The sequence below is a fragment of the Panthera pardus genome, unplaced genomic scaffold, assembly GCF_024362965.1.
Source record: "Panthera pardus isolate Hobbes unplaced genomic scaffold, ASM2436296v1 HiC_scaffold_7, whole genome shotgun sequence".
Lineage (NCBI taxonomy): Eukaryota > Metazoa > Chordata > Mammalia > Carnivora > Felidae > Panthera > Panthera pardus.
The window spans coordinates 13572637-13600479 of NW_026527002.1; the positions used below are offsets into that span (position 1 = coordinate 13572637).

The 27843-nt window shown below is 38.5% G+C and overlaps 1 protein-coding gene across 1 annotated transcript in view; it reads left to right on the forward strand.

The window, feature by feature from the left end:
- NKAIN3 (sodium/potassium transporting ATPase interacting 3) overlaps positions 1–27843 on the forward strand; it is a 606086-nt gene that overhangs the window by 433090 nt on the left and 145153 nt on the right. Inside the window, exon 4 of the mRNA XM_019421258.2 lies at positions 23656–23853. Within this exon, the coding sequence (XP_019276803.2) occupies positions 23656–23853 (198 nt within the window). The remainder of the gene's footprint in view (positions 1–23655; positions 23854–27843) is intronic.

Sequence of the window (27843 nt, forward strand, 5' to 3'; positions counted from 1 at the left end):
AATGTTTGCATTTTGTTACACAGAACGTCTATTATAAATTGGGCATCACTCAATTACTAGGAATGTCCCCCAAATGAATTTTATAGGTTAAGATTTGTTAGCTCCCAAATCAAGAACAGATTGAAGTGAACAGTTCTATGATTTATATGTGTCACTAAATATGACTTTGATATATAGAATCCCTCATTCTGTTACTAAATTTAATAATGCAAATGGAGTTTTAGTTTATTGCCTTTGTATAAAGCTTCATCAGTTTCTGAGAGGGCTAGAAAGCTAATTGTAATGTATTTGGAATCTTTTTAGAATCAAGAAGCTATTACTAATATGTCTTGAAACCAGAATTATACCTAAACCACTAGATTTTGATAGATCAGGGTTTCAGTTCATCCAGATAGTATAATATTTCCTTAGGGGTATAGTATTAGATATTTAATTTTTGTACTTGGATGTTTGATCTATATGAGTTTATGGATCAGCAAGCAATATAATTTTCCAGACATGTCTCCATTTTTCATTTTAGAAAAAGACCAATTGCTTATACAATAGCATGGCATTTCTTATGTAACAGCTTGCACAGACTGTAATTGGTTTTCATTTATAAAATAAAAAGTATGAAGTATGTATATTCAGACTGTTTTATTGAAGGAGTAAATCTTTACACAAAACGTGACAGTGTTATTTTTTAATGTATATAATTTTTTAAGAAAAATAATGTTATGATAGCTTTGACTCATAAAATAGAAAGGACTACTTTTTTAATTATAAGACTTTATAACATTTGTTTTATCTTTTACACCACATGTACACTATTTTTGTTAAAATAAAAAATTAATTGGAAAGAAAAATACTGAAAATCTGTTGAACATTTTCTATATGTCAGATATTCTGCTAAACACTTTATGTGGGTTGCTTCATCGTATCTCATAACAACCCTATAACTTTATTGTTATTCACATTTCACACATTAGAAAAACGTCAAAGGTTAATAATAAAATGTAATAGAGTAGGGCGCCTGCTTGAGCGCCCTGGTTAGTTGGTTGAGTGACCCACTCTTGATTTCAGCTCTGGTCATGATCCCAGGGTCATGGGATAGAGTCCTGAGTCAGGCTTCATGCTAAGCATGGAGCCTGTTTAAGATACTCTTTCTCCCCCTCTCCTTCTGCCCTGTCCCCAGCTCATGCTCTCTTTCTCTAAAATAAGAAAAAAAAAGTAATAATAATAAAATAATATTTAAAATCATGGGGCGCCTGGGTGGCTCAGTCGGTTGAGCGTCCGACTTTGGCTCAGGTCATGATCTCACAGTCTGTGGGTTCGAGCCCCGCGTCAGGCTCTGTGCTGACAGCTCAGAGCCTGGAGCCTGTTTCCAATCCTGTGTCTCCCTCTCTCTCTGCCCCTCCCCCAGTCTCACTTTGTCTCACTCTGTCTCTCAAAAATAAATAAATATTAAAAAAATAAAAATAAAAAAAATAAAATCACTAAATATTAGTGAATATAAACTCCATTTGGGGCACTGTTTTAAGTGCTATATGTATATGAAACCATCTGATCCTCATCATGCGTATGAAGTAGGTGCCACTCTCATTCCCTTTTTACAAATGAAAAAGGGAAAGGATTCTTTCCCTCAGAGGAAAACAACAAAAACCCACCCAAAATCGCGAGGCCCAAACTCAAACACAAGTAGCCGCATCCATAATTGGTGCTCAATATGACTCTTGGATCCCTCAGGAAAGTTTAGTCTGGAAGTAACACAGACTCTAACTCAAGGGCTATAGATGTGCAGGGCATTTAGCACCTTGCATGCCAAAGCCCAGAAGTAGAGCAGGTTGTAAGGTTAGTTGACTCAGTCATGTCGAGGACTCAGGTTATTACCGTGTCTCTGTTTTGCCACGTCAGTCCACCTTCCAAAATCAAGTCCGCTCCTTAAAGGCTATCAATTAAAACAAGTTATATAAATGATCTGAAAATAAACCCAAGTATATTCAAATGTAACCAATGACAACGTTGCCACGTTGATTGAGGACTGGAAGCAGTCCAGGCAGACCTCACAATCCAGCACCCGTTTCCTCGTCTGCAAGGGCAGCGGCATGATATCAACTACTCCAGAGGCTGTTGCAACGATTAATGTAGTTAAAATACACAAAGTGCAAAGACCTGTGGCTGGTACATTATAAGTGCTCCATATGTGTCAGTTATTTTCTTGTTATGTGTTGCTGTTTTCTTGTTATGCTGCTAGGACGGTGTCCAGAAAAACAAAACAAACAAACAAAAAAACAATGGTACTCTCTTAGATATGAAGAAAACTTTTAGTCCTTGTAACTGATTTCCTCCCACCTCTGCCAGTGGGAGCTGGGTTTCAAGACTTTTCCTGAAAGAGTCACCAGATAGGAAACAGGTTCACCCTTAGCCCAACGGCCAGGGCACCCCAGAGCAGAGGGTAGAGTGCCCTCCCCTGAGGCACAGGGCCAGGAAGGGCGGGCACGAAGGAACAGACCTCAGCAACCTTCCTCATCTCTTATGAATATGATATGGAGTGTTAGTGTTGGCCCACCGGACAACTTGACATAAGGCACAATGGAAGACGTAAGGCACAATGGAAGACGTCGTCACCCAAGTGTGCCTCCCTCCTCTGTCATGCAACTGCCGGTTGGTTGGAGCACAAACTCCTAATCCAAAGACTAAGTCACAGAGGGTTGTTTTGACTGACTTTTACGTCCTCTTCCTCCCTCACCACGATCCTCCGGAAGCTGTAGTCAGCCAATGACCTTCCCAGTGAAAGACCTTTCCCACAGTCCTTTTTTGGTCGGAGATGCACAAGAGGCTGTGCTTCCCTGGCAGGCCCTTCAAACAAATGAGAATAATAACACACTACCCTCCTGACTTCAGAGAATGGTTTTAAGAAGCAAATGTGATGGGATGTGAAAATGCTCTGTAAAGTTGTAAGACCCAGCAGTAAAGGATGAGGGTTAATTTACCCCTCCAGGACTTCCGATCCATCTGCTAGGGCGATAGCTTAGTCCTTTTCTGATAATGGATTAATGGCTGATGTACAACAGTAGAAGCTATGTGGCTCATTAACCCATGACACTAGAATCTTAGTTATAAAAGTGAGCAACTTTATAGAACACATATTAGCTAGAACATTAACAAAATGATCAGGATTTAATGTTTCCTAATGGGCCATTATATCCTTTTTGTTCTTGAAGCAGATTAAAAAATACATGAGTCTGTGACATAGAGATTAATATCGTTCTAAAGAGCTGGCATCAGAACACTAACGGACACACAGGGAGCTGCTTGTCTTTGGCCTGAAAACTGGAGTTGTCTGAGGAAAAAAAAAAACTTAGAGAATAGTAGCTATTAGTAATCATCTTTTAAGAAGTCAGACCAAACCTTACATAGAAATTAACCTGCTGCTGAAACTGTATCTGATACCCAAAATTAGTCAGGAGGCTATATCCACATTTAAATTATCGTAGCTTCAATTCTACCTTAATGATTGCTGCAGCAAAGGAACATTTGATCAGGAGGTAGCACTGAAGTTTACTACAAATGGAGGTTTGACATCAGCTAAAAATAGCTCCGCACCCAGAATATGAAATGTGAAGAGACCACAAATCAGTCATCCTGTGACCATTGCCGAATACTCACACTTACCTATAGAAAGAATGTTCATTTTCTAGGTACTGTATTTTATTACATTTTTAACATGCTCTACTGACTAATTTTCCCAGAAGCATTAGAATATTGGTGGGAGGGAGGGGCGGGTGGGTGATGGGTATTGAGGAGGGCACCTGTTGGGATGAGCACTGGGTGTTGTATGGAAACCAACTTGACAATAAATTTCATATGAGAAGAAAAAAAAGAAACAAACAAGTAACTGTGTAGAGTACTGGGATTGGGACAGGCTCCAGGAAGGCAGTGTGGCTTGATTGACTCTGAGTAGGGTGGAGGGGATGGGCACAGGGACTCGGCATCTTTTCAGTTCTCTCTCTCTCTCTCTCTCTTTCACAGCTGGTTATCTGATCTGTATATTGGCCAAATGTTCTGAAAATTGTATGAGAATTAGAATATTGTTTTAAAGAAAACCATGAGTAAGTTAATATAATTCTATGAGCTTCTCTGAAGAAACTTTAGAGCATTTAAAAAGCATGTTTTTCAAATCTTTCAATGGGAAGTGTGCATTCCTTTCTCCTGGACCCATGTTTATTATTTGTGGTTTTGTAATATATGCCTGCCTATGTTTTTGCAGAATTGTTGCACTATATTAATTAAGAAGAGCCCCAGGACCCAAAGTGTTTGAAGTTCATATAGCAGTTGCCCTACTGATACATCTTTTCTTGAGTATTTATTGTTACATGAAATTGCTTTTATAGTTTCTACCTTATATATAAATTAGCTATATATATATATATATATATATACATATAATTATAAATAATTAATAGAATTGACTACATAAAGATTTTATGATGCCATCATGCCATAACAATGTAAACAGAATAAAAAGCAGACAACCAACTGAAAAAAAAAAGAATGTTCCCTATATAGGGGGGCCTGGGTAACTCAGTCTTTTAAGTGTCCGACTCCTGATTTCAGTCCAGGTCATGATCTCACAGTCATGAGTTGAAGCCCCATGTCAGACTCTGCACTGACAGTGTGGAACCTGCTTGGGATTCTCTCTTCCTCTCTCTTGGCCCCACTCCTGCTTGCGTGCTATCTCTCTCTCTCTCAAAATAAATAAATAAACATTTAAAAAAAGAATTTCCCAATATAACACATTAACCTCTCAAATTTGAAAAGTGATTTTTTTTACATGCCTATATTTACTCTTTGCTTCCTCAATTAGTGATATTTGCCTAGTAAGATTGTCTAATAAGATTTAAAAAAAAAAACAAAGCTGTGTGTTTTACTGTATATGCTTTATTATAATTAAAGTTGTATCTTTATGATACCAAATAATGATAATCATCTCGCTATTTCCATCAAGTGCTAATTTGGAATTCTAAATTAATTAATTTAGTTAATTCAAGTTAATTTTTAAAGTGTCCAGTATCTATATACATGATTAAGATTCTTATTAAGCATATAATTTTGTTACTTATAAATATGTTTCTATATGAATACAGAAAATAGGCTTTTTAAGTAGAATTTCAAACCTTTTAATTTTACTAGACAAACAATAATTTACCCTCCGAAATCTTTGTGATGGTGAATCTGTTGGCAAAAATTAAAGGTATAACACTGAAGTTTGTAACTTTTCCAGAACATGACTTTTTCTCAATTATCACTTAGGATCCTTAAACATGTAATTGTGAATTTTCTTGGTTAGTATGGCATACAACTTGTAAAAGAATCTCAGCCAAAAAGGCTGTGGTAAATAGAAGGAAGGAAAAAAAAATAGTTACAAGCAGAGAGGGAGGCAAACCATAAGAGACTCTTTTTTTATTTTATTTAAAAAAATTTTTAACGTTTATTTATTATTGAGAGACAGAAGGAGACAGAGCATGAGCATGGGAGGAGCAGAGAGAGGAGGAGACACAGAATACAAAGCAGGCTCCAGGCTCTGAGCTGTCAGCACAGAACCCAACATGGGGCTCGAACTCACAAACCCATAAACCATGAGATGACCTGAGTCGAAGTCGGACGCTTAACCAACTGAGCCACCCAGGCGCCCCCATAAGAGACTCTTAAATACAGAGAACAAACTGAGGGTTGATGGGGTAGGGAGTTGGGGGGGGGGGCAAGGAAAATGGATGATGGGCATTAAGGAGGGCACGTGTTGAGATGAGCACTGAGTGTTGTATGTAAGTGATGAATCACGGGAATCTACTACGAAAGCCAAGAGTACACTATATACACTGTATGTTAGCTAACTTAACAGTAAATTATATTTAAAAAAAAAAAAAAGAAAGATCATTTCTTGTTACATCCTTGTGGAGCTGTAAAGCTGTACATATTTTACAACTCGTAATTCCCTAGTACTCTAATCCTAGGATCACACCTAAGGGACACCAGGTTAATGACTAAACTCTGAAAAATACAGTCAAACCAATTATTTGTCGGTTAAGTTTTTGGAAGACATTTTAATGCATCTTGTTTAATTCATGTAGCATTTTTCCTTAATGCATTAAACCAATTTATCTGTGTAAACGTAGTGTTGTTTACAGGAATATTGTTCCTTTTAGCATGTGGTTGAAAAGACTCAATTGTGGCAAAAAACACTTTTCAAAGTGGCATAGTATAACACAGGGGGAAGACGCCAACTCTCAATTCCAGTGTCAATTCTTCTCATTAGCTATCCTTGAAAGCAAATTTTTCATATCTATTCTTCGTCATTTTCTTTCTTGCTAGTTTTGTTTGTCCTTCCTCACCCTAAGATAAATATTTATGTTTGTTTTCTCTAAGGCTTTTATAGTTTATATTTTATGTTAACTCTTTAGTAGGTAAGAAATTGACCCTTTGATTCTAAAGGATGCATGTTATTGATCTTAAGAACCAATAATTCATCAATGAATATTTATTACATATCTACTACATGTTTAGCTCTGTTTTAGATACTGTGTATATAAAAATAAATCCATGCTCGCTCTTGAGAAACATAAAGTCAATGGGCAGGACAATCCTAAAAAGATAAATTATACTGCAGTGTGAAAAGGGCCAAAGAGCAGATGGCGACAATGGTGGTAGTTTTTCCATTGACCAGGGTTCTGCTTCTTGGTATAGCTAGAATGCTGAGTTCATGAGGTACCATCATTACAGAGCCAGACTTACATTAGCAGAAAAGAGTAAGTGTACTGTTGGCTATGGACTGGCTATGTCCAAGGCTGGACAAAAACAATAGACAAATGTCATTGGGTAGGCACTGTTGCTGCCATTCCCATCTCAGAAGTCCCGAAAGACCACAACATTACGATTGCTTTTCAGGTAAATGTTAGGCATAGGATGCAATGCTATGTTTAACCTGTGTGTGATATGGAAACTTAGATTACAGAGGCTTGTTTGGAATATCTTTTTCTTTCTTCTTTCCCATCTAACTTGAGCTCCCTGGAGTCTCCTCCCTGTCTTTCGTACTTGTGAGATAAGAGGTGTGCGTGGTAGGATGTAGAGCTGGGGGTATGGGTAAGAAAGAAAGGCAGGGAAATCTGCCGTCATGCCATCACTCCATTAAAAATCTAGGAACTATTAGAAGCAACTAATCTAAAAGAAAGTATTCTAATTCTGTTCACAAGCAACTCTGTGTCGATTAGGAGCCTGGTTAAATTTTCTTGGAAATGAGCCTTTGAGACTAGTCCACAGCAAGAAGCTTTGAAGAGTTCTGGGATGAGCTAGTGTTATGAATCATTGTCCTACAGTCAGCTGAGATCTTGTTTGTCTGTCTGTTTATTTACTCTGGGCATCTGGCTTTGTTCTCAATCTTAGCAAAATGTTCACAAATAATCCATTTGTCTTATGCTTTGCCTGACAAGTAAATTTTGACCATCACCAGCACTGATACTGTGGTTGTTGACAGTCTCTTTAATCCCTTGCGTATGTGTTTATGGGATGCAACAATTGACCTAGCAAAAACTTATTACAATTCACACATGAACACTAAACCGAAGCCTCGTGTTATGTGTAGTTATGACCAAATTAAGTATTTATCAAACTAAGAAGCTGAAATTTATATATCCCCAAAGTAGAACCTTCTTTATTCGATACTGAGAATCTTTATATAAATGGTCCAGAATGTTTTCAATAACAATGATGAGCTCATGGCCCTAACACATTTATACATTCACATCAAGTGATAGGAACATGTTTATTTCTAAATGTTCATAAATAAATGTGCATTGTGTAGTGGATTCTAATATAAGCTACCTGAATTTGAGAGTAGCATTAATGGTCATGAGTAAAATAAATAATCAAAGAATACTATGAATCATCAAATAGCTACAAAAATTCTCGATGGAATTATTTATTATCTTGTAATTCAAATTCTGTCTTTTGTTCATTTTATATAACGCATGGCTCTGACCTGTTGATTCCCGGTCTACTGAAGGTCCCCATAAAATTCCCTTTTTCTCCTAAGTTGATCTTTTTCTGACAATGGCAGCATTTCTTTCCTCTCCCCTTTTCATTCTAGCCCTTCTTTCTAGCTCCTCCCCAAAGGCAACATGATCCAAGCCATCAAGTTACCGGGCTTCCTACTGCAAATCAGCCCCATCTGTCGAATGATTCAAAGAGAAGCTGCTATTTAAATTCTGGACAAAGTGGAGAAGAGGAGGGAGGTGGGTGTTCCCCATGTTACCATGCCCAGCACGGCTGCTATCTTTCCAGCAACCTTTTATTTAACTTCACTTCCTCTGAGTTATGTGATATTGGTCCACCCTTCCCTACAATGCATCTGGTATGTATTATGCATCTGGCCTTCCCTTCTTCGTGGATCTTTCCTGAGGACCAGATAGTAGCACTTACTGGTCTCTCATATAATGTGAGATCGTGGAGAATAGATACTTGGGAAGATTCCTGCCCTCTCAGAACTTTCTTCATGGGCAGGTTGGCTCTGGGGTAATATATACTTGATCAGAGTCACATCTAGAAGCTGGAAATGTAAATGTGTAACATTCCCCAAATAGAGGCTGATGTACCATATAGCATAATTCTCTACTGAAGATTGCCTCAATTTTAAAATATAAGGGAGGGCACCTGGGTGGCTCAATTGATTAAGCATCTATTCTTGATTTTGGTTCAGGTCATGATCCCATAGTTCATGGGTTCGAGCCCCACATCGGGCTCTGTACTGACAGTGATGGTGCAGAGCCTGCTTGGGATTCTGTTTCTCCTTCTCTCTGCCCTTCTCCCTCTTATGCATGCTCTCTGTCTCTCTCTGTCTCCATCTCTCTCTCTGTCTCTCTGTCTCTCTCTCTTTCTGTCTCTCTCTCAAAATAAATAAGTAAACTTAAAAAAAAAAGAAAGAAAGTATAAGGGAACTACTTGGACTTTTAAGTTGAAATCGAAATTTTATGTAACTTGCCTAAAGTATTACAGGCTACTCGGCACATGGCCTGAAATTAGAGAATGTTAAACATATAAATGAGAATGAAACCTGTTAAGAATATAGGGGGAATGCAAGTGCCCTTTCTATTTCAGTTCTCCTCTGGTTAAAAGTTTAAAACTAAAGTCAGTCAATAGCTTGTTGCCCATATTGAGATTTTTCTTTTCCTTTTTCTTACTGGCGAGACTATGATTAGAATGCCAGGCGAACTGTGCCTTTTCAGCCTCACTTACTTGGTCCTTGGTGCAACTGCTGCCTTTGAATGCTACGGGCTCTCCTTCCCCCACCAAACGTGCCTCTTAGAAACAGTGCCCTTCACTAAGGAAACAGACTTTTAAAAGAATGACAGCTGTGACAGTAAAAAAGAATCTTCTCCTGTTTGATCTGTTTCTGGAAAGTCTCCAAAAACTAACTTTTAAAGTGCTAGACTTCCTCAAAAACCATATATCTCATTCCCAGACTTTGAGAAAAAGAGTTGGACCCTTCGTGGATGATTTTTTTTTCCCCGCCTCAGGGATGGTGTGGGCATATTCTGATTGCTGATTGAACCAGCCTCCACTTCTCCAAACCTTGGCCTTTCAGTGTGCACAGAGCTCCTGATGCACAATACTTATCCTCCAATAACAAATAAGATGCCATCAGGACTTATGATTGGTTGACAAGATACTCAAAGCATCGTTCTTATAGGGAAAATGCATCAGGCTGTGTGAGTCACATAATGGCTGCGTAAATGGCTCTGAATTGAAATAGTTCTAAATAACTTTGGTGTGCAAGATAATATAATTAATATAGACTAGATATTTTTAGATTATAAAGTGCTAATTAAGAAAATATGATATTTTTGGCTGTATAATGGATGGAGAACGATGATTATAAACAGTCTTTCTGTTACAGAGCTGAGCAAGGAAAAATGTATGCATTCGTTCTTGGGGAAAATCTTGTGACCTAATAAGATTTTTAAATTTATAATGATCCATATGTATAGTGGAATTACTGTATTCGTAGGAGGAAACCTACACTATTTGACAGCTCTTTGTGTTTAGACAGAGGGGAAGTAGGACAAGCATAGACAGACACTTATGGCCTCATACTGTTGCTGTTTCAGTCATTGCAAAAGATGTAGCCACAGTAACTACCCAGAATCCCTAGAAATAATCCCAGCTCATGGGAGGAGGATTGTTGGGTGCAGGTGGAACTGTGAAGGGGAAGAGGTTGGATAATAGTATGTATATTCATTTAGGTACTTTCAAAAAATGTAGCTAAGTATGCTTTTGGACAAGTTGGATGCTTTGGTTTAAGAGTAGCTGCTATCTATAAAGAAAAACAGAAATTTATATTTCTCCTTATGATCAGCAAATTGAAAAGGATTTAAATATTCTTCAGTGGGGCGCCTGGATGGCTCAGTTGGTTAAGCATCTGACTTCAGCTCAGGTCATGATCTCGCAGTCCATGAGTCTGAACCTTGCATGCGGCTCTGTGCGGAGAGCTCAGAGCCTGGAGCTTTCTTCAGATTCCGTGTCTCCCTCTCTCTCTGCCCCTCCCCCACCCACGCTCTGTCTCTCTGTCTCTCAAAAATGAATAAATGTTAAAAAATGTAAATAAATAAGTAAATAAATAAATAAATATTCTTTGGAAAACTTCCAATTGAACTCTAACTAAAGAGAGCTAAAAGTGATCTTTACTTCATTTGGGGAAATTAAAATTATTGAGATTAATCACTGCTAATAAGAATTCACTTTCTAATATGAACTAATTCATGTTTGAGAAGCACCCTGAGCTCCTTAGAACCCTAAGACAGCTACGGCCATGACTCCACCCTGGTATTAAAAAAAAAAAAAAAAAAGGAAATGACCTTAAATAGCATTATTCCCAAAAGAATCAAACAGTAGTAAAACAAAACAATTTTTTTAACGTTTATTTATTTTTGAGACAGAGAGAGACAGAGCATGAACAGGGGAGGGTCAGAGAGAGGGAGACACAGAATCTGAAACAGGCTCCAGGCTCTGAGCGGTCAGCACAGAGCCCGACACGGGGCTTGAACTCACGGACCGCGAGATCATGACCTGAGCCAAAGTCGGCCGCTTAACCGACTGAGCCACCCAGGTGCCCCAAAAACAAAACCAAGTCCATTATTTAGGTGACTCCTTTGTGGCCACTGCACTTTATACACTTGTGGAATATCTGGCTGGTGATAACTTAATCCTATTTGGATGAAGTGCATAGAAGTGTTGTTGACATGAGGTGTCTCCAAACTTGGTATGATGACACCTATTTATATCAAAGGATCTAGGGAGACATGCAGGGAAACAATATTTCAAAATGAAAAAATAGCTACAAATGGGCAGAGTTGGGCTTTTATTCCCAGTTCAGCTCCTCCCCACAGCACAGTGAATAACTCCCCCAATCACATATACACACCAAGATTTGTATGGAACCTTCAAGACCCTAATGAGGAGTCAAGCAATAAGAATAGGTTAACACACATCCCTCTGCTACAGTGAATATCCACCCAGAGTTGTATTTAAGTCACTGTCTCTGAAACTTCCATATCCCAAGAGGCTGCCTCTTACAAGCCATCTAAGAAGGTTGCTGTGCAACTTGAGATTGATGGTGATAGATAAGAACCTGCCAGAGAGGTTTTTACCACATCCAAGTTTGCAATTAATCAGACCTCTTTCCAGCCTTCACAATTATTTCAGCAAAGGAAGCAATTAACAAAATAGTCTTCTTTTGTAGAGGGTTTTCAACCACACCAGCAGCCACATTCATAGGTCAGAAACACCAATATTATTCTTTTTATCCAGACACTTTTCAAAAAGGGAACAACTAAAAGGACTACATGACTATTCTTTTTATTTTTTAAAAAGAATTCTATCACATCAAAACAAATATCTATTTTTTTTTTCTCAAATGAGGAATTTTTCCTACCAAAATTGAAAAATAAGTAAGGGTGTTCTTTTCAGGTGGTAAACTTAGCAAGAAAAAAAAAAAGATTAAAAAAATATTCTGTTGTGCAAATTAAGTAAAATGTGTGCATACGTGCATATGCATATATGAATTATGAATACACCATGCTATAAATACAACACATTAGCGCCAGCGTGCATACCAAAGGTAGCACAATTTTATGGTCTCAAAATCCTGATTAGCATAAAAGGCATAACATTGTAATCAAATAATTATTGATTAACACAAAGACAGAGAAGCCAGATGTGTTGAGTGAGCTCGGTAATTAAGTAAGTAAACTACAGGTGTTTAAAATTCATAGATTACAATGATAGGTGTACTTATTTTCTAAAAATCATCTGTAGGCAAATCTTAATGTAATCAGGTGCATCAATTACATACCAGAAATGTCGATATCTGTGAATGTACGTTATCCCTTCACAAATAATTAATATTTGAAATGTTTTCAGGGCTTAAGTCCTTTGAAGTCTTTGGAGGGCTGTTTTCACAAGGACATCTCTGGTTCTGCCCAATGGACCTGATGCACATCAAAAGTAGACAAACCAGTGTACAGGAAGATACGGCTAATAAAGGGACAACTAAAAATTAAACACAAATAAGAGACCGGGAGCTTGACATTTAAAAGAAAAATATAAGTTCTTTTGCAAATCGCAGATTTTTGTTAATTTCTCACTGTAGTAGAAATTTACTACAGTAAAAATTTACTACAGGGCCAAATGGCCCTGTAGTAAAAGTGGCTTCATTTTTACTACATGAGTAGTACATTTCTTCCAAAGGAACTAATGATTTCTTCAGTCATTATTAGGAAACTGCAAGTTTTTGTATGATTGCTTCCAATTGTATCAAATGACACAAACAAACTGATTTAAGGAAGGAAATTAGGTCTTTGGCCATGGTTCTTTTCCTCCTACCTATGTACGCACAGTGCCTCAATTATTTTCATTACATATGAGAAAGATGCTGATCCTTTGCATACTTACCTTTCTTAAGAAATGCATTTGATAAGACTCATGTCAATTCCAAGATGAATGCAACAGGGAAGTATAAATTTGAAAAACCCTATGGGGCGCCTGCGTGGCTCAGTCAGTGAAGCATCCCACTTCTGCTCAGGTCATGATCTTACAGTTGGTGGATTCGAGCCCCACATCAGGCTCTGTGCTGACAGCTCAGAGCCTGGAGTCTGCTTCGGATTCTGTGTCTTCCTCTCTCTCTGTTCCTCCCCCACTCATTCTCTTTCTCTCTCTCAAAATAAATAAAAACATTAAAAAATTAAAAAAAGGAAAGAAAAACCTTGCAACTCCAACTTTTTTCATATGTAAAAAAAAGTTTGTGAAGCTTTAGAAGTCATGTGGTTTACCAACACCATGTGATCTCCAGCTTTAGAGACAACCTCCATCCCTGCAGTGATACCCGTGCTCACTCTTTCCACCTTCATCACCACAGCCCAGTCCTGCCTTTCTTAGGACATAGAAATGGAATCATATGGTATATCTCTATTGAGTCTGACCTCCTTCGCTCAACATCATGTCCATAAGAGTCAACCATGTCCTTGTGGTATCAACAGTTCATTCTCTTTTGTTGTTGTGTGGCTTCCATTTTAACAACATACCACATGTTTTCAATCTATTCTACTGTTGGTATACATTTCAGGCATTGGCTACAAATAGATGCTAAGAACATTCTTGTTCAGGTCTTTGGTGGATGTATGCATTCATTTCTCCTGGTTACGTACTCAGGAGTAGGTACACTAGGTCCTAAGACATATACTTATCTAGCTTCAGTGGGAATACAAAACTCTTTCCAAAGTGGCTGCACAAATTCGCACTCCCACTAGCAACGTAAAGAGGCACTTTGAGGGATGTGCAGTTGATTTCTTGTTTTATAAGTTTTTCTCAATTCTCAACTGAAATCATGCCTCAAAAAACTAGCAGTTAGGTTTGTTCATTCTTTTGATTAAAAAAATATATTGAGCTATTTTTGTGAGCTTGGCATGGGAAAACAGTGCTGATTATAGTTGGTTTATAATCTTGTAGGTTAGTCAGAAAACTGATTATAAAAAAGAATGTGTCATCTCTACCCAGATAAAGCTATAAAATTAGGTGGAAGAATTGGGCACTTGGGAAGCACACAGAAGAGTTATATTGCCCAGACTTTCCAGGGGCCAGGGATGACTTTCCAAAGAAAGTGATGTCTCTGCTGAACCCTAAAAAGAAATTGCAGTTGGCCAGGTAACCAGGATGGGGAAGGGTTGTTTGTAGGGGCAGGAAAGAGGATGGAAGGTAAGAGTGAAAGACAATATTCTATAAAAAGGGAACAGGGTGTGTGAAGACCAACAAGTTAGACAGAACAGTTCATTTGGGGAAAAGGATCAGTATGGCTAGAGCACAGATTGTGAAGAGAAGGACAACAAGGAGTCTGCAAAAGTGAGTAAAGATCCTTCAGGCTTTCCCAAGGATAACCTTTTATCTTTGGGCAGTGGGAAACCGTTGAAGTGTTTTTAAGCAACTAGTGATATCAACACATTCGGGTTTAGAAAATATTATTCTGGCTGTAATAAAGAAAATAAATTTGAAGACAGGAGATGCCAGGAGTTACATTTAGGGGTCACTGCAATTGTCCCAGAGAGAAACCATGGTGGCCAGTCTAGGATAGTGGCAACTGGAATGGAGAGAAATAGAGGGATATTTTTAAAAAAAATTTTATCTTCAAGCAGTATGTAATACTTAATAAAGAATAATGAAGTAGTCGACAAATACTCATTTTATCACCAATGAAATAAAGATAAAACTTTTCCCTCACAATTAAACCCTTCTTGTTTACTGTTCCATGATCCCTTTTTTCACTCTGTATTCTGCATTTGTTATGTTTTTATATTTATTTAAAGTTTTACCATATATATATATATATATATATATATATATATATGTGCATTCCTAAAAAAATGCATAGTATTGCACAACTTTTAAAACTTTATATAACTGAAGTCATACAATATTTTGTCCACAACTGGATTCTTTTTGTCAACATCATGCTTAAGAGATCCATCCTTTTGAATATACATAAGCTTATTTAATTCATTTCTACTTCACATAGCATTCAATTGCACGAATACCAATTTATTAATGCCTGATAGACATTTAGCTTGTTCTCAACTTTTTGCTGTTGCAAACACCATTGCTAAGTAGACTCATATGTGTATACAGGTGGATGTGTGAGCTAGGATAAAGGCAGAGGGATAAAATTGCAGAATCAAGAGGCATTCCCATTTTTAACTTTTCAATGTTGCCACACTATTCTCTGGTAGACTAGTGATTATCCTGCATGTGACTGGCCCCTGTACCACACTGAACAATGACAAGTCATATTGAGCTTGATCATTCTTACTAGGATGTAGTTAATTTTATTGTAGATTTTTAAAGATACAAATTTGGTCTTTGTTTTGCTATCTATTGGATCTTTGGTTTTTTAAGTAATTTCTGCTATTATATATTTCTGATGTCCTTACTCTTTTTAAATAGCACTCATCTTCGATCATGAAATGTGCTTTTTTGTTATGTTTATAGTCTGTCTTCCCATATGAGAATGTTAGCTCCAATGGAACAGGGATTTTAGTCTGTTTTGTTCATGGATTCATCTAGATCCCCGAATAATATAGGCACATAGCAAATATTTGTTAATGAAATCTATATCTAACATCTTTAGTTTTAACTTGTGAGTCTTTTAAAACTTTTAAACTAGATGCTTAGCTCACTAATTTTTAGCCTTTCTTCTTTCCTACTAAAACATTTAATGCTATACATTTACCCTCAATGTGATATATTTATTGTTACTATCATTCTAGACGTATTGTTTGACACTAAAAATAAATCTGTGTTATGTACTTTGGCACTGTGTGGATTAATTATTTACTTAATTTTTTAAATAACCAATTGCTAATCCTTACAAGAATCAAACAATTTTGTTAAAATTGGCAAAAATGTGGTTTTTTAAGTTCTTTTATTCCTTCTGCCTTTATTGCCTGACACTCATCAGTAATGTAGAATTTTATTTCACCAGCTTGGTTAACTTGATTTAGAATTTCTACTGGAAAAAGACAAAATAAATGCTTTCTTCTTTCTCTTTACTCATTTTTTTCAAGTGCAGTTATTTTTTATAATTAAGAAACACTTTTTAGAGAGAGCAGTCATAGCAAAATTGAGCATAAGGCACAGAAGTCTTATTTAAGTAGCTGCTTTAAATATTAACAGTGAGTATTTTTACCTTTCTTTTTTGATCATTATGGAGTCACGGATTTTCATTGATTCAATGCATTTTGTCAGCCTTAAACATTATTCTTTCTGATGTTCCAATTATTATAACTTCAGCCAATAACAGACCCTACATATTGGTTCCCACATGTTTTCAACAGGACTCCTCAATTTTTTTAAACTGTCTTGCTTTCTAGAACAAAATATATTTCACACTGTCTTTGTTCCTTCCTTGTACCACACTGAATTTAGCATTTCTCCAGGGAAAAACCTTGGTTCTTATACTGGGGAGTGTGAACCAGAGATGTTTGCTGCTACCGGAGTGACATTGCTTCTAGGCCATTTCGATGAACAGAGATCACACACACACACACACACACACACAACACACACACACACACACACACACACACACACACATTCTATATAATCATTTCGAATCATGAGCACAATTTGAAATTTTCAGTTCAGTCTTAACATCATAGTGGTTTTTTGCAGCGATACAATTTTATTGCCATGTATAAGGTGCTGTGCACATAGCACCAAACCCACAAAGACTGAGGGGATTGAGCTTATATTAATCATTTAGACAAAACACGAATTTATATATACTTACAGACTAAAACTGTACTAATTCTAAAAGTCAGCTAATCCAGATATGAATATAAATAAAAGACTCAGCAATAGAATTATTTTTTAAAGTGCTACTTATTATGGGACTAAGGTATTCAATTGAATAAGTTAAAAAATGAGAACAAAAGAAAGGAACACAAATATTAGCCATTTCCATGAAAATTATACAATGAACTGTATGACTGAACAGACTAGAACCAAAGCTCAGAGCATGATAGTGAAAGTTGTTTTGGTGACACAGTGCAAGTGGGGGAGGGGCAGAGAGAGAGAGACTCCCAAGCAGGTTCCACACTGTCAGCGCAGAGCCTGACGCGGGGCTTGTACCCATAAAGCCGTGAGATCATGACCTGAGCTGAAATCAAGAGTCGGACGCTTAACCAACTGAGCCACCCAGGCACCCCTGGTTTCCTCATTATTGAGATTAATTGATCGTGGGCAATATTTTAGTTCTTATTTCAAAAGTAAAAGCATGTGGATAGTAAAATATATTACTTAAATTTCTGGAAGAAATTTCTGGAAAAGCAGTCAACTCTTTGTTTTCCAAATCACACTATTTCACTTAATTTCTTTGATCTTATAACTGTTTTTTCTTTTCTTTTTCATTTTAATTCCAGTATAGTTAACATACAGTGTTATATTCGTTTCAGGTGTACAACATAGTGATTCAACAATTCGATACATTACTCAGTGCTCATCGAGATAAGTGACTCTCCTCTCTTACACCGAAAATTTGTATTTCCAACACCATTTAACATGACGACTCCTTTCTTTTAACCTACGTATAAGGAAAATGGTTTTACAATGCCACGCTGACAAAGATGCACTGGGACATACTGTTTCGGGCCCTTCCCTTCCCCTTTAGGGGGGCCGATGTGCCCAATTCCAGCCCCGCAATGATGCTGCTGCTGGAGCGGCCTTCCTCAGGGCATTGCCGTCAGCTGACAGGCGGCTGCCACCCGATGAGAGACGGTTGTCCTCCATTTATCTCTTCCTCTCGGCCCCACATGCTATTCTGCCTCCAGAATATGTCTCACCTCTCTGTTCTGCCTCTCTCTACTGCTACCACCTTTCTCCAAGACACTCACCCGCTATCATAACCACCTACCTGGCTCCGAGTTTTGCCCAATCAAACCCATCCTCTTTACATTTCTTAGAATTATCTTTTTAAGAATGCACAGGAAATGATGCGGGTATCTGACTTCTCAACTGGACTCTGCCGTGGCTCATTGCCTGTCTTCAGCCTCATCATACACCACTTTTATCCTTACCTCGGCTTCCCTCCAGCTATACCGGTCTTCAATCGGTACCAGGAATACTGACACCTCTTTGCCCTCACGTGATCTTTGCACTTGGAGTTCCCCAGATCTTCACACATCTAGTTCTAGGGAACCAGTGCACTCGTTCCCCAGATCTTCACACATCTAGTTCCTTCTCATCTAACAGGTCTTAGCCCAAATATCCGCTATTGGAGAAGCCTTCTCTGGCGACCTATTAGGGAGGAACTCCATTTCACATCCCAGCCACTCTCCAGCAGGTTATTTCCTTTATATTAGTTTTCGCAATGGGTACTTATTCTGCCTACTTAGCTGTTTCCTTTATTACCTATCTTCTCTGCTAGAGTATATGTTCCATGAGGACAGGGATAAGATCTCTTATGTTCAGTCTTACATCCCAACACATAGCTCACATTAGAAACTCCATAAATATCATTGGATGGATAGATGAGACTTCATTCCTTCCTGTTGTGGTTCAATTCAGGGAATTAAGCCCCAGGATGAAGACAAAAGGCTTCATTACTTTTAGCTCTGCCTCTGGTTTATGACCAATGGTACAGAAATGAAAAATCCCAGCAATACCTAGTTGTAGAGATGCAGAGTAACCAGTGGCCACTTACTCTGCACACTGCTTTTTTTCTCTTAGTTTTTTAATTTGAGTATAGTTGACACACAATGTTACATTAGTTTCAGTTGTACAACATAGTGATTCAGCAAGTTTATACATTGTGCTGTGCTCAAACATGTAGCCACGACTTCTCACCATACAATACTATTACAATGTGGTTTTTTAGATGTTTATTTAAAACATTATTTTGAGGGAGATAGGGAGAGACAGCATGTGTGTGCCAATTGGGGAGGAGCAGAGAGACAGGGAGAGAGAATTCCAAGCAGGCTCTGTACTGTCAGTGCCGACCCCAACATGGAGCTCATGAGAACATGACCTGAGCCAAAATCAAGAGTTGGACGCTTAATCATCTGAGCCACCAAAGTGCCCACAATATCATCAACTATATTCCTTATGCTGTGTCCTTTATTCCTGTGACTTGTTCATTTCAAAACTGGGAGCCGGTACCTACCACTCCCCTTTACCCATTTGCCCAACCCCCACCCGCCCCCCACCGTAACCATCACTTTGTTCTCTGTATTTATAGGTGCAAACTGCTCTTTGTATTCAGAACCAATGGCACAGACTAAGTGATTATGACTTAGCAAATGACAGACTCTTTCTTCCCAATGGAAACTTGAATATCTTTTAAACCTATCTTTAAGGAAAACAACATATAATTGTTAATATATTTGAACTGGTACCTAGTCTTTGTATTACATGCTCTAAACACTTACACCTCACTACCAAGCACTGTGTTTGCCCTTTACTCTATGGATCCATAGTACCCTCTAAAATATTTAGTGCTTTGGTGAAAAAAAAAAAGTAATTAGAAATGTAAGCAAATTGTTTTTACTTGTCTAATTCATATTCTGAGATGAACGAGTATCTCAAAAGAAGTTTCAACTAACATGAATTCTATTATCTAAATATAAACCCAATGCCAACTCTTTAAAACTGAGTAAAATCTATTTTGTTAAATACACGTTTGTCTCCAAATGTCCTGGCTTATGATAAGACTGAGTAAAAAGACAAAGAAAGGAGATAACTATGTAAGAGTGGATTCAACGATTCTTTGAGTCACAATTAAGGAAACAGAAAAAAAAAAAAAAGAGTATCATTAGCAGTTGAGCATCCATTTCTAGAAGTAGAGAGGGTTAGTTGAATTAAACACATGCCCAAAAAAGCAGATAGAATAAGAATAAGACAGAGACTATCTCCTTGATTAATAAGAGATAATATAGGGGCGCCTGGGTGGCTCAGTCGGTTGAGCGGCCGACTTCGGCTCAGGTCACGATCTCACGGTCCGTGAGTTTGAGCCCCGCGTCAGGCTCTGTGCTGACAGCTTGGAGCCTGGAGCCTGTTTCGGATTCTGTGTCTCCCTCTCTCTGACCCTCCCCCGTTCATGCTCTGTCTCTCTCTGTCTCAAAAATAAATAAACGTTAAAAAAAAATTTTAAAAAAAAAGAGATAATATAGTGATATACTATAAAAGAAGTGAATATTGAGCTTTTTTAGGACATGAGCTGATTCCAGTGCTGCAGCTACACTTATTGTGAAAGGAATGTGGGCAGGCATGTTCACCTACACGGTTGATGAACAACACTTCAAAGAATTCTGGAAATTCCTTTTTTGTTTAATTCAAGTATTTGAAGGAAATGGGAACAAGTTTGGAATTCACACTAGAGAGATGAAAGTACTTTGAAACATTTAATATTTGCTTAAATAGATATTAGGGGGAGACAGGTATTCTGGAATAATTTTCTTCTAAGTCATAACTTTGTGCGTGTGAGCAGATGCAGCGGGCATGCGGTTCTCCACGTGTTTCCTTGGAGGGACTCTTGCTTTCCTTGCCCACCCTTGAGGCCACCATCCTGTGTTCTCACTACGTTCACTCCCAAACTTCATGAAAAAACACACCAAATTCTCCCTTTCAGTCCCCTCTATTCCTTGTAATCCAGTTTTTCACTCCCAATCCTCTCCTGGCATTGCATTTCATAAGGCATCCCCCTCCTGCCAAACCAGTCATCAAATTCAGTGGTTCTTTTTAACCAGGCTTTGAGTCTATGGCATTACCATCTTCCCTGAAATTCTCTCTTCTGTTAGCCTTGATGTGTTTTCTCTCTCTCCAGGCTGTCCTTTGCATCCCAAGCCCCTCTGCTTGGGTTTCATGCATTTCTTCTCCTTCCTTGCTTTCTTTGTCGTCCAAACTGTCCTTGGTAATCACACACGCTTGCATAAATGTAAATATCATTGTTGAAATCTTTTAAATTCTAAAGAAAATGACAAGGATGTCAGTCACCAGTTTTCTTAAGCATGTTGTGCTTAAATCATCACTATACTATTCTAACTCCAAGAAGTGAAAGAGAAACAACGTTTGAGCTCCTTGAAATTATTTGTAAGGATAGCTTTGTTGATCCAGGTTTAGCCTTAACCCATGTATTTCAAATCTATAGGCTTTGATGTGGTAATGAACAGCTTAAACAAAGTAAATGACCTTCTGTATTTTTTTTTTCATAAAAAACTTTGTTATAGTTTTTTGTTCTGCATTTCCTCTGATGTGCTTCATATACAAAATTGAGTTATTATGTGTTAAGGGTTTTTGCAATGTTTGAAATCTAGCTACTGAAGGGGATTCAAATCAGACACACACTTGCAATAAAATTTTATACCAAATTTAAGTTAGAAGTTTAAGCTTTAAGTATAATTTGATGCTATTGATGTTCTCATTCACATTTTAATGTAGTCATGGCAAAAAACAGCACAGTTTTTAAATATTTATAGTACCAGCAAATTAAGTGAGAACTACACAGAGGGATTTTATGAGTGTAGCAAATACATACCATGAGTTCATAAATTCACTTTTGTTTTATTTGTGTAATATAAATTTCAGTCAAAATCATATCGGAAGGAATTTAGAGTCCAGCAATAGAAAAGGCCACTGGGGAAGAATACTTAAGGAGCAGAAATTGCTATGACTTTTGAGATCACTCCAGTTCATCCTGAACCTAATGAATTCTATTAAAACGGGAAATAATAGTTTTTTGGTTGTGATCATGACTAACTGTAAGAGATTAAATCTGATGGTCAGGAAAGGGAGCAGTCAGTGTGCTGTTTGCCTGCAGGTAAATTGCCTTGCGTTAAACTGAATTCACTAGCTAAAGCAATTATTTTTCTATAATATTCTCCCTTCAGAGGGCACTGCAAATGATACAGGTAGCAAACCAAGAACCAAAAAAAAAAAAAAGATGTAAAATGTTTTATTATCAATAAAGTGCTGTAACTGTGAAGGTAACTGAATGATATGTGTAACAAACCAACAACCCAAAAAAGAAAAAAAAGATATAAAATGTTTTAATAGTGATATAATCTGAGGCATACCTATAATAGTAGTTTTGTTAGCAACCACAGCCCTTGGGCTCACCAAGCGATAGGAATTAACTAGAGGCCAAGCAGGACTTCTGGGCAAGGCTTTTATTGGGGATTGCACTCCAGCAAAAGGAAGACAGTATGATGGGGAAAGATAGGATTCAGTGGGCAGAACGGGAGAGGCCAGGACTTGAGGTCAGTTTTTTGGGAATCAAGATGCTGGCTCCTTACCTATTCTTTTCAATCCATTGTTACAGCAAAAACAGTCTGATCTCAGTTGTTCGAGGCTCACATTCCACCAAAATACTAATGGGCATCTTTTGAGGCTAAACACCCGGGCTGTTGTCTCTGCTAAAGAGCTCTGAAAGCTTATTTTGATATGTAAATGCCAAGGATTGCCTTCTTGGTTCTTTTGCTCTGGCTCTCAGTGGTGTTTTCTGGAATTGAGGAGGAATTTAGGGTATGAGGAATTGTAAAGGTTTGGGAGGGAGAACACCATAGGCAACCGGGTAGTACCACATCAGAGCTGAAACTACAGACTGCAGAGGATCAAGTTGTGGGTCTGTCATTAAATAGGCAATTTATTTAATTTGTTCATTAAATTGGGCAATGTATTTTACCTCTCTGTGATTTCCTTTCCTTATGTGTGTTAGTTTCTTACGGCTGCTATGTAACAAGTTACTACAAACCTGATGTCTTAAACAACAGAAACTTAATCTCACAATTCTGGAGGCTACAAGTCTGCAATCAATTTCCTTGGGCTGAAATCAAGGTGTTGACGGGGCCATGCTCCCTCTGGACCTCTTGAAGAGAATAGTCCCTTGTCTCTTCCAGCTTCTAGTGGCTACCAGCATTCCTGGGCTTGTGGCCACATCACTCCCATCTCCAATTTTCCATGGTCACATTGCCTTCTCCTCTTCTGCCTTGTGTCTGATCTCCCTCTGCCTCCCCCTCATGAGAATACATGAGATTGCATTTAGGGCCCACTCAGATAATCCAAAGAAGGTAAAATTCACAGGTACCAGAGAGAGGCACATGAAGGTCTTTTGAGGGGACTACTATTCAGCTTACTATAAATTGGGTTACTACTAGTATCTATATGAACCTTAAGGATATAGCATATGAAAAGTGCTTAGAACAATGGCTAGAATGCTAAAAAGCACTCATATGTTAGCCCATAAAGGTGATGTCGATGATGATGAACAAGAAAATGCAGACAAAAAGTCTCAAAATGAATAAAATAATTTGTTTTGAACAAATGTAGAGGACCTTGCCTCTCAATTTTTGAGGCGTGCTAACCTTACAATGTTATTTTCCAAAGGTTGTATCTATGTTAAACGATTATAATCCAGTCGTTTAGGCATATAGTATATATAGCCATTTGTGGTTCTGTCTTGTGTTATTTTGCACCTGAAATGTAAGTCCTCTCAACAATTTTCCCCATCCTGAATTCTTCCTAAAGTGCAAATCAGAGACGTGATATGATAGGACTGTCTCCTTTTGCTCTCGTCTCCTGCCCACCTAGGATACAGATCTGATGACATTCAACATTTCTGTGCACCGGTCGTGGTGGCGGGAACACGGGCCGGGCTGTGTCCGAAGAGTGCTGCCTCCGTCCGCCCACGGCATGATGGACGATTACACGTACGTCTCTGTCACAGGCTGCATTGTGGACTTCCAGTACCTAGAGGTCATCCACAGCGCTGTCCAGATACTACTCTCTGTAAGTAGCACCATTGAATCACTGTCTGATCAAGACTCTCCTTTATTGGCATTTTTGTATCTAAACCTGCTGTCCACACCCATGTGGTAGATAATGCCTTAAATAAGCACATGGAGAACATCCTTTAAATAATGGAAATAGCAGCAATTATGCTAACAGTAGCTGTGCTTAATGAGGCAACATCTTCCCTCTTGGTATCCGGACACTTTGTTTTAGAAATAGTTTTCGCTATAGTTTCTAACTTGAGATACAGTACACACCATTCAGTGAAATAGCATCACCGCCCCCCAGAAGCAGTGCCTTTCCCATTCTCTACTTTGGGTTCTTCTGCTTACGCGTCTGCTACTGACTGCTTCTACTTCTAAAGCATTCTTTAACTAATGTGCATCAGTTCCAGAGAAAGGAGGATGCAAACACACCCAATGGCTTGATCAATCTAGTAAGCTTCATATTTCAAATAATTATTCCTGGGGGCGCCTGGGTGGCTCAGTCGGTTGGGCTTCTGACTTCGGCTCAGGTCATGATCTCGTGGTCCGCGGGTTCAAGTCCTGCATTGGGCTCTGTGCTGACAGCTCGGAGCCTGGAGACTGCTTTGGATTCTGTTGCTCCCTTTCTCCTCTCTACCGCTCCCTGTCACCCCCCCATCCCCCACCTGCTCATGCTGTGTCTCAAAAATAAACGTTAAAAATAATAATAATTATTATTCCTTAAGAAAACAAATCCTTCCAAAGAGTCTTCTACATTTTAGTGTTTAAAGTGTGGTGTCAAGATGTAATTCCATATAGAGGAGCAGAAAGAAGAAATGGCTTGATTGGACCACAGGAAGTTTATATCCTGGGAATCTCTTAAAGTTAATTTTTTTCTATCAGATTGTCCCACACACAATTTGATTACAGTGTAGAGGGGAAGTAACTTAAGGTATTATCAACAATGCTGTTCCTCTGAGATCCAACAAGGACATGGCATGTTGTTTGAGTCAGCATACAATAAAGTCAGTTTAAGTCCCACTTTTCATATAAGCCAACTATCCAACTCGATCCTTCTATCCAACTGGTTGAGTTAGAATAGGAACAAAAGATACAGGCTCAACAGTAAATGAATAGACAACAGAAGTATAAGAGATGTATGTCGGTGAAGAATGTACCTTGGAATTATTTCTAGAAACAGGTTGAGAAATCCTTGTTATCATTTAGTATATCTGTTATCTACTGCCATGTAACAAACCACTCCAACATGGAATTACTTAGAACAATATAAATTTATTGCTTAGAGTTCTGTGGGTCAGAAATTTGGGCAGGGTTCAGCTGTGTAGTTCTTCTGCTCTGCATGGTATTGGCCAGGATCACTCATATGCACCTTTCAACAAGGGCTTCTGCTGGGGCTAGAATACCCAAGAGGACCTCATTCACATGTCTGGTGCTGCTGTTGGACCACATTCTCCTCCATATGGCTTGTCTTTTTGCAGAAACTTAACAGGGTTTCCTATAGCAAGGTAGCTAGGTTCCAGGGGAAGCCCAGCATGTAATCATTTTTCCAGCCTCTACCTGAATAACTTGTACTATTATTCCATTGATTACAGCAAGTCATATGACCAAGCCCAAGCCAAATGTAGGAGGGTAGCTATAAAAAAGTGAGCATACCAGGAGCCATGGCTGACTTGGGACCACCAACATAGTGGTCTTACCTCACTTGTATAATCTATGAATTGTTGTTCTTTAACCCACATATGTCAAGTTTTAAAATAGTGTTTTGGAGCACACTTGAAATATAATTTTCTAGAAAGACTAAAGGTTAGAATAAAAAATCAGATTGTTTAGTGTTCTAGTCCAACGAAAGCAAATTCTGCACTGAATTTAAAAAAAGAAGAAAGAGGTTATGGCTCAAAACACTAAGGAATTTTCTCTCAGAGATGTACCAGAGATTCTGATGATTCTTGGTTTCTAGATATTGCCATTTGTCAATAGATGTTTATCAGTTGTTTCCTATTTTCTGATCTTTCTTTAATCTCCTAGCAGTTACATATGAAACTGTGCCAAAATATATGTTTAAATCTTTGTTGTTGTTTTTTTTAAGAAAAATAGAGAGGCACATTTTCTCTTAAAATTTTTCAATGTATGTTAAGGTAAAAGAGTACTCTATTATTATATGCTAGATTCTAAAGGTTCTTATTCTTTTTTTTTTTAATTTTGAAACATTTTTCTAGAATCTTTCATCTCTGGACAGATCTCCTTCCTTTTAAAAAATTATTCAGAGTAAATTGCTAAACCATTTTGTGGAATGATAGCATGATGTTCACATTTTTATAATACAGCATAATACTGTGGAATCAAAAAGTCATTTCTCCATGGTTACTCCAATTCAAATGAATAGCAAGGTGAAAGTATTTATTTGGTAAGGGGCTGAACTGACACATAAAAACATACACTAAGGAGAAATACTCAACAAAATGTATGTTGCCACCTAAAAGGACTTGTCAGTTATAAACTAATTCTTTGACATATTTGTCGAGTGAACATTCAAAGCCATCCATCCGCATGTATAGTCCTGACTCTTCTATTCAGCATTCCAGCAATAAAAGGATTAGTTGCTGATCTCTGACTTTTCTTGTGTAATACACCCATGAGACAAGAGTTCCAGTATTGTATCTTTTTATATTAAAATGGAATACACCCTGAAATTGTTTCCCAACTGTCAAATTATGTATTATTGTGTGGTTATATGGGTTTTTTATACTTTCCACGTATTTCATATAAATATGTTTATAACTATTAGAATTACAATTTTTTAATGTGATGATATAGGAATACTTTCTGTAGTAGTCGCCTAGCATGTGCTGAGATGTCAACCTTATTCCTGAAAAAAAGGGGATGATGGCCACAATATTTAACAGCCTGTGCTGCATGGGCGACAACTTGGCAAATTAGACAAAGGGCTTTGAGATGGGACAATGTCCTGGAGGCCCTGCTGTGCCAGGGGGTACCCCTGTAATTGCTAGAGGCACAGAAGGATCTAGAAGGATGCAGGGAGAGGCCAACAGAGGTGGGCAGAATAATGGAGGGGGTGTGTTGGGGTTTGAAAGCAGCAGCTCTCTGGCAAGTGAGAGGGAAATATTTGAACGGTTTACTCATGGATACAGCTCTGCTCTGCTCATGAATACTGCCTGTACTGTTGTCCCACGGAAGAGTAGAGCTTGGAACTGGAAAAAATGAAATGCCAGTCAAATATCTGCAGGAGCTTTGTACAAGCTTGACAGAAACACAAAAAATAGCAGGATTCAGAAAGAAGGCAGTGGCCTGCTATCCCCTCTGGGACGACGTGTCTAGCTCCACGGGCCCCAGCACGGGAGCTCTGGTCCCTGGCCTTGCCAGTGCCACTGTGTCTGCATAGCAGCAACGTGTCTTGGGGTCCCTCACTGGCACCCAGGTTGAGGGGGACAGGGAGAATGGAAGGCAGAGAGAGATGCCTGCCACCCTAATCTCACTGAAGCCTATTTAGCAGGGGTCCTGCAAATGGCCAGCAACACCAATTTATACTTCAGGGTGGAATCTAAAGAACGACTGTGAATAGTATGAGGAGAGGAGCAAAGTCTAATCCATGGAGGAGATGAAAAGTCAAGGGCTGTAGCCAGGAGCAAGGTGTGGGTGATGTTAGTCCCCCTTGTCTGTGACCACTGCCCATGTCCTTGGTCCATATGCTCATCATTTCTACCAGAAGGATGGCCAATAGCCTCCCAGAGAGTCTTCCCGGCCCCGGTTGTGCCTCACCCACCATCACACGTGTACTTGCTCCCAGGAAGATGATTACAAAGTGCTGTTCTGGTCACTCATTTCCCTTCTGATCACCAGCCAAAGATTCCCACCTCCGAGATGAAATCTGAATTCATATCCTGTCACATGAGGACCTCATGACCTGTGCTCTGTCTGATTCCCAAGACCCCCATCTCCCAACACTCCCCTTGAGGAGCCCACCTGTCATCTTCACAAAACATAA